Source organism: Microcaecilia unicolor, chromosome 2 (genome assembly GCF_901765095.1).
Source record: "Microcaecilia unicolor chromosome 2, aMicUni1.1, whole genome shotgun sequence".
Lineage (NCBI taxonomy): Eukaryota > Metazoa > Chordata > Amphibia > Gymnophiona > Siphonopidae > Microcaecilia > Microcaecilia unicolor.
Window position 1 is genome coordinate 296,564,026 of NC_044032.1, and position 12,006 is coordinate 296,576,031.

At 42.8% G+C, this 12,006-nt stretch overlaps 1 protein-coding gene across 2 annotated transcripts in view; it reads left to right on the top strand.

Annotated features, from left to right (window-relative positions):
* Nucleotides 1-12,006, top strand: part of MPDZ (multiple PDZ domain crumbs cell polarity complex component) — a 571,809-nt gene that overhangs the window by 423,648 nt on the left and 136,155 nt on the right. For both annotated transcript variants that reach the window (XM_030194291.1, XM_030194292.1), the window contains 3 exons: nucleotides 7,399-7,595; nucleotides 9,327-9,418; nucleotides 9,667-9,757. In XM_030194291.1, coding sequence (XP_030050151.1) covers nucleotides 7,399-7,595; nucleotides 9,327-9,418; nucleotides 9,667-9,757 — 380 coding nt within the window. The remainder of the gene's footprint in view (nucleotides 1-7,398; nucleotides 7,596-9,326; nucleotides 9,419-9,666; nucleotides 9,758-12,006) is intronic.

Here is a 12,006-nt window from a genome sequence, read left to right on the forward strand (position 1 = left end):
AAATGATAAGACTTCTATTATATTCCTGTGGGTGTCTTATCATTTAGTGCACACTAATCTTTAGTGCGCCTTAGTAAAAGAACTCCAAAATTAAAAGTCAGCTTAATTATACAAGAAAAGAAAAAAAAAATTCCTCCTTAGACCACCAAAATTGGGAGAAGTCAGAAGTAAAACAAGGAGATCAAATAGAAGCAAACATAAAGTAAGGCTACAAATGTGAGAAACTCTGGCAATAAACTATGGGGCCATTTTACTAAACAGTTGCCATGCGGCAATCCAGAAATATCGCTGAGCTACTGTAGCAGCCCAGTGGTAATTCCACCACCAGTACACACTATTTCCAGTGCTTCCCCTCTGAAATGGCAATGCAGCAAGTGCAAACTTATTGTGTGGCCATTTCTTTTTTCAACCTTTTAAGGGGTCTCGGCGCACAGCAAAAACGCGCACTGCTGCTAGAGCAGTGTCCCTTTTACCGCAGCTTGGTAAAAGGGCCCCTATATTACTTTCTATGTCTATCCATTGGTGATCTTCTTAATGTCCAAGACGGCCTTCAACTGATCTGGTTGAAAAAAAGTATATTCCCAGATAGTTTGCTAAACACTTAACAGGGCTATCTGTCAGATGAAAGGTTTCCACGGGCGCAAGTAAAAATTGCAGCTTTGTAGATCAGCCTCATGGCGCCATCATGCCAGAGTTGTGTACAGCAGCTGGGACAGCCGTCAGAGGCCAGAATTGGGCTGGGTGTTGGGGGCAGGGAGAGTATTTCCTTGCTCCACGTAATGAAAATAACATAGTAGATGGCGGCAGATGAAGGCTTGTACGTCCATCCAGTCTGTCCAACATGATAAATTCATTACATAAGGAATGATGTGATACTTCATATGTATACTTGATCTTGGTTTGTCCTTGCCATTTTCAGTGCAAAGACCATAGAAGTCTGCCAAGCACAACCTTTGTTCTAAAATTTCAGACGTTATCAAAGCCCCTGAAAAGCTCCACTCCAACCCACCCAAATCTATTCAGCCACAATCAGGGTACAGACCGTAGAAGTCTTCCCAGCACTGGCCTAGTTCTCAACTTCTGAAAATGAATCTATCCAGCCACAGTCAGGGCACAGACTCCAGAAGTCTGCCCATCACTAACTTTGCTTCCCAATTACTGGTGTTGCCACCTAATCTCCGCTAAACGTTTTTGGATCCATTCCTTCTAACAGGATTCCTTTGTGTTTATCCCATGTGTTTTTGAATTCCAGCAGCATGCCCAATTAGGGCAGATGAAGATGTGGTTGCTGCACCCAATGCCTCAGTTCCATGGCCGGTTCATTTCGCCTTGTCTGTGATGGAGAGGCAGAGGGGCAGTTGGTTTCTTGTGTGGGCAGTAAATTTGAGCACGGCCAGGGCCTAGGAGGTGTGAAGATACCACCTGCTGTGTCAGTGATGTTTTTCGCATTGGCAAGAGCCATGGCTATTTTGTCAGTGGCCTGTGTGTTTCCTATGCAGTGGGAATTAGTAGGGTGGGGCAGTCCTGATGGTAGAGATACCCCCTGGGGATTCTAGGGGCAGTCGTGGATAGAGTAGACTATTTCTTCCCTTCTAGGGCAGTGTTTAGTGCAGAATATAGCGGACTGCCTCTACAAGGCCCAGGCCTCTCCAGGTTCTAGAATGGAGGGGTGGGGGATGAAGTGCAAATCTCCTGGGTATCGAAGGGAAGCACAGCAGACTCCTTCACAGAACCTAGATATTAAATGACTCAAAACTGGACAGGGGCATAGGAGAGGTTTTGGAGCCCCATTCTGAGATCAGCTCTTGAGGATGAGTGAACCTGAGTGGAAGGAGAAATTTCTCTTTCAGAGAGCCTTTCTCCAGAGGAGGAGGAGGGTTCACGCTCAGAGTTTGAGGAATCCCCCCGTGGTCCCCTTATTTAGGTGGGAGGAATCCTCCTCGAGATGGTAGAAGCACCAGTGGAAGGTGGACAGGAATCCAATCCTGGAGGAATTGCAGAAGCAATCAAGATCCTTCCCACTCCATAAGGCCCTCCGCAGGATTGTCTTCCAAGAGTGGCAGGCCCCAGAAGGGGTGTTCAGGGACACCAAGGCGGGAAAGCTTTATCTGTTTTGAGAAGACCTGGAGCAGCTCTTCTGGCTCACTAGAGTGGACATTCTGGTGAAAGCAGTGACCACAAAGGTCCTAGTTGTGGAGGATAGAATGACCCTAAAGGACTTGCAGGATAAGTCAAAGTGCTTCTGAAATAGACATTGGCATCTTTGGAAGTGAGGGGCCAAACTATGATCTGTGTATGTGGCCAAGAGCTTCCCTGTCAGAATCTCCCTAGTCAGGGAGCCTTTTTGACAGATGTGCAATATTATCTCATTCATATTAGGTCAGATAGGTTGCCTCTGTGATGGTGACATTGTAGGACATTCTGGTTTTTGAAATGGTCAGTAGACTGAAGTTGAAGTGGAGGAATGGCCTAGTGCAGTGGTTCCCAAACCTGGAGGCACCCCACCCAGTCAGGTTTTCAGGATATCCACAATGAATATTCATGAGAGAGATTTGCAATCACTGCCTCCACTGCACTGAAATCTCACTCATGAATATTCATTGTGGATATCCTAAAACCCTGACTAGCTGGGGTGCCTCCAGGACCAGGTTTAGAAACCACTGGCCTAGTGGTTAGAGCCCTGCTCTTGACATCGAGGTGCCTGGTTCAAATCCCACTTTCTGAATTTCACAAGTAACTTTAGGCAAGTCACTTAACCTTCCAATGCCTCAGATGCAAACTTACCCCCCTGTTTTCTAAGCTGTGCAAAATTGAGGCTATTATTTTATTTAACTTTTGGTTTTAAAAATGTTTTTTGGCGCCAGTTTATTAATGACGTTTAACCCACATAGTTGCTGGTTTGCCAATGTTCCTTTTGCAAGCAGTACTGTGGTTTGTCTGTGAGCACACTGCCATCTTCTGGAGAGTGATAGGCAAACCTTCTTTAACTTCTTGAGTTTCAATGGTGCGCTGCCCTCTCCTGGATATCAGCAACCATGACTTTCTTTTTAAATGCCATATTTCTTTCTCTGTCATTTTTGGCTTTCAGATTTTGCTAGGTGTATGATAACTTTGCTGTTTTGTCATATGATACGCTGCCTTTCCCAAAGGTTTCTTTTGGTGAGTTTTAAGTTGTTTTTGTGTATTCTTTGGTGGTAAACAGATTTGTGCACACCTTATAGTTATGTGTTCTATTTCTATTAATACGTTATTTATCACTTTATGGTTATGGGTGCTGATTGTTTGACATACATACATCATTGCTTATGTGTATTGACCCTGAGTTGGTGATTTTGTATTATACATGTCACATTTATATACTTTTATCTGCCTGTCATGGTGTTATGATCGTGGTCATAACCCCTCTCAAACTTACCTTTTTCCTGGGGGTTAGCTTCTTTGCTGGCTTCTGTTTCTTTTGTCTGTCCTTTCTGAGCAGCTGGCTCTCTCTCTCTGTGCTGGCAGCTTCCAGCAGCATGGGGTTAATTGTTTCACTTTACTACAGCTGTGTGTGTAGACGGAGTTAGCTCTAACTCTCTTTGGGTGTACTGGCTTCAAGTGCTTCACGGCGTTGCATTGGTGTGGGTTGGGCCTCTATGGGTTTCAGTGTGCTCTCTGGGTCAGTGTGCTGTTGCCTGGGTCTAGGGAGTGTGACATCATCAGGGAGGGCCTTGATAAGGAAGTGGTGGTGTTTCCTTCAGAGCCTTTGCAACGGTGGTGTTTGCTTTAGGTAGGGTGGTGCAGTGTGCACTTCTGACTTTGTGTCTAGTTTCCCTGCTTGCTTTTGCTAAGGTCCAGGTTAGTGTTAGTGCAGTGTGCACTGGTGTCTGTGTGTTTAGCTTTCCTGCTTTTCCCTTGTGGTTCCTCTGCTTTTCCCTCTTGGTTTTGGAAGCACCTTGTTAGTTTTGTGTCTAGCTTGCTAGAGTAGTGCTTAGGAAGCACCTTGATAGTTTTGTGTCTAGCTTGCTAGGGTAGTGCTTAGGAAGCACCTTGTTAGTTTTGTGTCTAGCTTGCTAAGGTAGTGCTTAGGAGGCACCTTGTTAGTTTTGTATCTAGCTTACTAGAGTAGTGCTTAGGAAGCTTGTTAGTTTTGTGTTTAGCTTGTTAGTTTAGGGCTTTGGAAGTCCTTTTGTTAGTGTAGGCCTAGGAGTGCCCTGGTTAGTCCAGTTCATTGGAGCACTGCTGTCTCTTCTGTTTCCAGTCCTGGTCCTTGTGTCATCCGGTATCCGGTAAGTCCTGCCGGCCACTCGAACCCAAGGGCTCAACTCTTGGGGGGGTAGTGGCCAAGCGCAGGTGAAGCTGTACGGACCAGTCCAGTGTGCTCCAGTCCAGTGTGTTCCGGTCTGGTGTGTGTTCCAGTCCTGTGTCCTCCAGTCCAGGGGATTGCAGTCCAGTGTTCCAGTCCTGTGTCCTCCAGTCCAGGGGATTCCAGTCCATGTGTTCCGGTTCACTGGGCAGTGCCTGCAGTCCCTGCCAGTGTGCTTGCCCAGTGTTGGTTGGTGGGTTTTGCCTGCTGCTGTCGCTCCTCGGCAGCAGCCCAAGGGCTCACGTTTGCTCCAGAGCCTGGCCCCGCAGGCTCTGAACCTGAGAACCTGACACATGGTACTTAGTCTTTGTTTTGTTGTATATTATTAATATATTATTTATTATTGTTTGGACTCTTCATAATTTTGACTATTTAATATTTTGTAGCCCTGTGTTCGGCATCAGTTTGGTTTGTGTTTTATTTATTTATTTTATTTATTTAAAGCATTTATATCCCACATTTTCCCACTGGTTGTAGGCTCAATTTGGCTTACATAGGCTAAATCACTAATAAAGATGTGTTTGTATTTCCCATTGATCTGCTTGGTTTGTTTCCATGTTGGAATTTGTAGATTGGTTGCCCTGGGACTTACCTCTAACTGCTGGCACCCATGACAGCGACCCTGGATCTAGTGCTGTGGGCTAGGGCTCACATGTGGTTGCTTATTTTCAGGTGGTCTCAGTGGTCACAGGACTACAACATTCACCTCCCACAGGACTCTTTCCTGATGGCATTCCCTCAGAAGCTTCTCAAAGGGGTGCCCCAGTGCTCCTCAAGTGATAGATGCTTGTTTTCTGGACTGGGATTTATTATCTGGAACAGGTGGCACAAGGGCCCTGGTCATATCAGGAGGATCATGTTCCATCAGCAGGTTGGAAGCCAGAATGGATCCTGTCAGACAGTATTTCAATGATGGTGTACCTCAACAAGCATGGAGATACCAGACGTGTGGCAGTAGCCTTGGAGATAGCTCTGCTGTGCAAGTGGATCGAGGATCATCTAGTGCCATCTCAGCAGCACACATAGTAGGCATGGAAAATATCCAGAAGAACTTTCTGAGTTGGAATGTTCTGGATCCAAGCAAGTGGAATCTTGGGGCTTAGGCCTACTAGCTTGTGGTAAGTTACTGGGAGATGTCAGTGTTCAGTCTGATGGCATGTATGTGGAATGCCAAAGCCAATCACTGTTTCAGTCAGTGAAAGGAGAAGGGCTCCAAGGACATCAATATGTTAATTCAGTTTTGGCTTTAAGTGGCACTGCTATATATGTTTTTCCTATGACTGTTCATTAGCCACATGGTATGTAAGACTGTGAACCATCCATCTGTGGTGATTCTAGTGGCTCAAGATTAGTTGTGGTGTTTATGGTATGCTGATCTAGTGAAACCTGGGGTTGGGGCAGCTTCTCTGGCAAGGACCTATCTTCATGGAGGATCCAGATCCCTTCTGGCTTACAACTTCACCCTTGAAAGGTGCAGGCTGATGTGAAAGGTTTACTCAGCGGCTGTAGTTTGCATGCTCTTGAAAGCATAGTAGGTTTCTGCCTTTCTGGCATATTATCAAATTGAGCAAGCATATGAGGCCTAGTGTAAATGGCAGGGGTCGGTCAAATGGCAAGCAGATGTTTCCTCGATGTTGGCCTTCTACAAGCAGGGTTTGAACAAGGCCTTGGTTGTGCAGGTTGTGGCACTAGTGTTCTACCAGGGACGAGTGGAAGGTTTCTTGCTGGCAGCGTATCCAGATGATGAACACTTCTCAAGGGGAGTTAAACAGCTGCATCTGCCACACTGGGTGCTCACAGTCTTCCTGGTGGTGATCTATTCAGCCAAACATGTGTCTAAGTTGCAAATTCTGACTTGTAGAGACCCCTAATTCTTCTTTTCACCATATAATAAAATAGTAAGTGACAGCCTTCCTTTCTTCCCAAGGTGATCTCTTCATTCAAATCAGACAATTTATCTCCTGGCCTTCTCTAGGAAAGACTATGATGGCCACATGAGTCCCCATGCTTTGCATGTCTACAAAGTTTTACAGAAGTTAGATCACCTTTTTGGCTTGTACAGTGTCCTGTGTAAGGGAGAGGCTGCCTCCAAATCTTTGCTAGCTCGCCGGATCAAGGAAGCAATTAGCTTGATCTATTTGTTACATAATAGGGAAGTTATGCCTTGTGCTGAGAGCGCATCTGACAAGGGTTCAGGTGACGTCCTGGTCAGAAGATAGAGCAGTGTGTCCAGTGAATATTTGCAGGATGACAATTTGGTCCTCCGCATTCCTTTTTTAAGCACTACAGATTAGACATGCAGGCAAAGGAAGTGTGGGCCTCATGGAGACTTTGTCTTCCTATCTGGTACAGTGAAACTTGGGTATGTCCCATTTGTCTGGACTGCTCTAGCAGGAAGATAAGGAAAGTGACATTTTATCTTACTTGCCAATATTCTGTATTATCACTTGGTCATGGCAAAGGATATGCATTAAATATCACTATTGAAGATGTACAAACAGTAAAAGCATTTTTTAGCGTTAGTGTAAACTGTAACTATAAAATAGTACCCATAGCAATAATGACTTCCTAATGAGATACTTTAGTGGTTAATGCAGGATTAGGTATATAAATGTGATTGTTTTGAAATTTGTCTGAATAACTAGCATAACAATTCTTCTGAGCCACCTGCTTAAATGTTCATCCAGAGCTAGACATCAAAACACAGGCACCAAACCAGATTATTTGTAGATTGTGATACCATTCATTCTACTAATATAAGAATAATTCAAATATTTTACAGTACATGTGCATTCTTGACCAAACCTGTTCTTTCTTCAGATGTAACCCAATAGTGATGTCATCTTTGGAAAAAATTAGCTCATGTAGGTATATTTTATAGGTCTTTGATGGCATCTCTCAGTTTTCTACTGCCAGAAACATTCTGTATGTTAAGTTACTAGATATCTCAGTTCAGTTTAAAGAAATATTCCGTAACAGTAAAACAAATTAGTTTCATTTCCTTTTGAATTGTATTTCATAATGCCTTTCTTTCCCTGTTCATTTATGTTTAGAAGGGATTTTGCAGCGTTATGGAAATCTACCAGGGGAGCTACATATGATAGAGTTGGAGAAAGGGAAGGCCGGTTTGGGCCTTAGTCTTGCTGGCAACAAAGACCGATCCAGGATGAGCGTTTTCATTGTAGGAATTGATCCAAATGGAGCAGCTGGCAAAGATGAGAGGTTACAGATTGCTGATGAATTGCTAGAGGTTAGTTTCAGTGAGTAATGACTTTAATTGCGACATACTGAAATTAATATAGGAATATTACCAGGTGGGTAAAAATAATGTGATAATATAAATCAATTTGAATAATAGAACATAAATAAGATGCCTGGGTTGGTTATTGCTAGTAAGTTACCTGTTGAAAAATGCCTTTGGCAGCACAATGTTGGTAGAAATTTCATTTTTCCATTAATAATAGAAATAATACTGTACAGGTCTGTAATTTTTAAAAGAGGCTATGTATTGTCATTCTACTTACTGTGGTTCATAAGTAAAAGCCCTCAGCTGTCAATTCTACTGTTTCTATTCTGTAATATCACAAAAGGCTTGTCAAAAAGTAAATAATGGAGTCTCAACTGAATCATAATATTAATGTAGCATTTCATCATGGAAGAGAACTTAAACCTTAGGGACATCTGGGTTTTCACAATTCATTCAAATGCTGATGTATAGGCAATTCTAAAAGCCATTTTTTATGTGTAAAGCATTGTTTTATGCTTAGATGTAGGCAGTTATAAAACTGCATGTCTGATCTGTGTGCAAGTTACATTTGTATAATCTATACATAACTCAGATTTAACTAAACAGAACAAAAGTGTTTTGATGTGATGTTGGGGAAAGTGTGCATTTAAGCACATATCTTTAGACATATGTGCATCTGTATAATATAGCCCCAAAATATGTTTGTGGTGAAGTTCATTTGCAAATGTAAGAACATAAAATATCTCTGGGGTAATGTTGAAAAACAGAAGTATGTGAATACTTAGTTTTGAAAATACACTAGTATCCACCCATGGAAAAATATGCATGTGCTGTCTACACCCACAACAGTCAGCATTTTTATATGCATTGTCTGCTATAAGTTGCATTGTACTTTTTTGGGATCTTGCCAGGTACTTGTGACCTGGATTGGCCCCTGTTGGAGACAGGGTTCTGGGCTTGATGGACCTTCGGTCTGTCCCAGTATGGCAATACTTATGTATTTTTCTATACCCCGCTATTCAGTGTCATAGAGGCAAGTTTTGGAAAGCTGTTTCTCTGACTTAACATTGGCGCTGAATATTTGTGGTACCCAGATAACTTCCAGCTCCACCTTAACTCTGTTCTCCAGACCACCTCAGCACTACCTGGATAGAGCCAAGGCAGTTAGACATGATATTCTAGAGAATTATGCAAATGGAAGGAATGGCCTTATGTTTAGTGCTGTGTGCTATGATCCTGGCAAACTGGGTTCAATTTCCACTGCAGCTCCTTGTGACCTTGGGCAAGTCACTTAACCCTCCATTTCCCCAAGTACAAAACTTAGATTGTGAGTCCTCTAGGGACAGAGAAAGTACCTGCATGTAATGTGTACCGCTCTGCATATGTCTAGTAGTGCTATAGAAATGATTAGTAGTATAATGCTGTTGAATATTACTGCCTGGGGTTGGTGAATGCTAGTTATTTGAGCGGCAGATAAACTGGCTTTAAATTTCAGCCCCAAAATTATGCCCTTCAGGTCCTAGAGTGGTTTCCAATGCCAACTAAGTCACTTTCTGCAAATTAGTTATTTATTGCATAATTTATTTCTAAAATGTTTAACTAGAAGTAGACATGAAAGGTTGTCATTGGTGGAAACTGTAAACCTGATTTATTGATATTCCGTGGCTATTCATATTTAAGTTTTGGGAAATGAGAAATATCTCGTGTTCTCATAAGCCTTTTTCATTTATGTAGATCAATGGTCAAATTCTTTATGGACGAAGCCATCAGAATGCCTCCTCAATAATCAAATGTGCACCATCGAAAGTAACAATAATTTTTATCAGGTAAATCAGATCTGTCTAATAAATATGTTTAAAGGTCATATTATATTTCATTTTTATATTAGTGAATTGGGCAACATGGCATGATTAAAGGGTTTATTTATTTATTACATTTGTACCCCACAGCCTCAATGTGGCTTACATGATACCGGAGAGGTGTTGATAGACTCCGGAGTAAAACAAATACAAATAATGTTTAAGTTGAGGTAGGAAGTTACTTACTTTTAATATGCATGTTTCACATTTTGCAGAAACAAAGATGCTGTGAATGAAATGGCTGTATGCCCTGTGAAATCAATGGAACCGTTATCTTCCACCCTAGTGGCTTTTCAAAACAAGGAGGTAAACAATATATCCTTTAAATTAAATATTCATAAATGTTGAGCAAGGAATTAGCAACAGTTACGTAGTAGACTATGCACTGATGAAATAAGTCTCATTTTGGTATCTTCAAGACTTTTGTTAAAAGACTTAATTTTGAATCTTCAACTCAGATTGCCAAAATCTGCGAAGAAAGCTTTTCTGATATAATGAGTAATTTAAGCCATTTTTCAGATAAAAGCACATTTTCCTTTTCTTTCCACCAGACCCCAGTCCACAGGCAGAGAACAACTAATGACGTCACCCTATGTAGAGTTCGCTTCAGTTCGGCTTTCCAGTATATTCTCTCTCTCTCCCTAACAGATGGTAGGACAGTACCCATAAAGCCAACGTTCTGGACAGAAGAAAAGAGAAATTAATTTCTGGGACACTGGTCCTTTGGGGATCTTCCTTCCCATTGAAGCAGAAATAGCTTGTAAATCTGTCGAGCACTGGTCATTCAACCTGGGGGAAGGCAGCAGTTGGTCTGGTTCCCTCACCCCCCCCCTCCCCCACACACACACACACACTATCCTGGTTGGTTTTTGTCACTAGAGCAGTAGGGCCTTCCTCCCTTGTGGCCTGAGTTTCTCTGAAGAACAAAAAGAAAAAACATCAAAAGAAAAGGAGGAGGAAGGTCACTGGAGATGAGCAGCAATAGATTAAAGGTACCCCAAGGAGATGGTGGTGGTAGCCACTCTGTGATCCCTGCTCGGAACAGGTGATTAAAACTCCCCAAGGCACACCACTATGAGGAAATTACCTTGGGCTGACAACAGCATGCGCCACACACCCTATGGTGACATCGATGAGCAGGCATTGCCACATTTTTGAGAAGTCTGGGAGAAGCACTCCAGGGACCTCTCCCATGCATAAGAAGCCTAGTGTATGTTCCCTGATGTCTTAAGTGGAATCAGCAGTGGCCCTGGGGGGACTCCATTTCAACAGGAATGTTGGTCATATTGCTCTGCCAGCCATATGGATGAGCAGGCTACAAGGTCTCCCCTATTATGGTCTGTGAGTTGACATATTCCCTTTTCATCTAGGATTGTGATTATAAATGAGGCAAGGGCCTGCTGAAATGCTTCCTTGTGTTCTATTGGTTCTAGTCTTGACTTCTTGTACTCTTAAGTCCTCCCAAACATCCTAGATGGGTGGAAGAATGGGATCTCAAAAGCTGTTTTTCAGCTCAGGATCAGACCCCCTCCAGGGAAAATGGACTTTTGGGACTTGGAGGAAGGATAGATCCTGACAGTAAAGAGCAGTGACCCTACAGTCTTGTGACTTTCTGTGGAGGAATAGAAATATGACAGCAGATAAGGGTCAAATGGCCCATCCTCAGTAACCTCTAACTCCTCCTCCTCCTTTTCCTAAGAGATCCCATGTACCTGTCCTGCGCTTTCTTAAATTCTGACACAATCCTTGTCTCCACTGTCTCCACCAGGAATATTTTCTTAGATTCCTCCTAAGCCTATTTCCTCTTATGACAGAGACCGCTGACCAATTTTTTAGCCACCCTCTGGACCGACTCCATCCGGTTTATATCTTTCTGTAGGTGTGGTCTCCAGAATGGGGCCTCACCAGAGACTTACACAAGGGCACTGTCACCTCTTTTTTTTCTCTCCTTATGCAACCGAGCATCCTTCTGGCTTTGACCGTCGCCTTTTCTACCTGTTTGACCAACTTAAGATCGTCAAACACAATCACCCCAAGTCCTGCTCTTCTTTCATACACAGAAGCACTTCACTCCCTATATTGAAACCCAGGTGCATGACCCTGCATTTCTTAGCATTAAATCTTAGTTGCCAATTATTGGGCCATTCTTCAAGCTTCAATATATCCTTCCTCATGCTATCCACACCCTCTGGGGTGTCCATCCTGTTACAGAATTTGGTATCATCCACAAAGAGACAAATCTTACCAGATAGTCGTTCCATAGTATAACTCACAAAGATGTTTAAAAAAGCTGGCCCTAGGACCGATTCCTTCAGTATACCACTGACAACCTCATTTACTGACAACATGATTTATCAGAAATCTTCAACGATGTCAAGAGTGGATTGAACACCATGCACTCATGAGCAAATTTATTCCAACTGAAGCTAAATACCGACAAAACGCATTGCCTTATCCTCTCATCCCAGCACAACAACTACAAACCCACAACCTTATTCGTATCAGATCTTTCCCTCCCCATCTCTGATAGTCTTAAAATATTAGGTGTTAATATT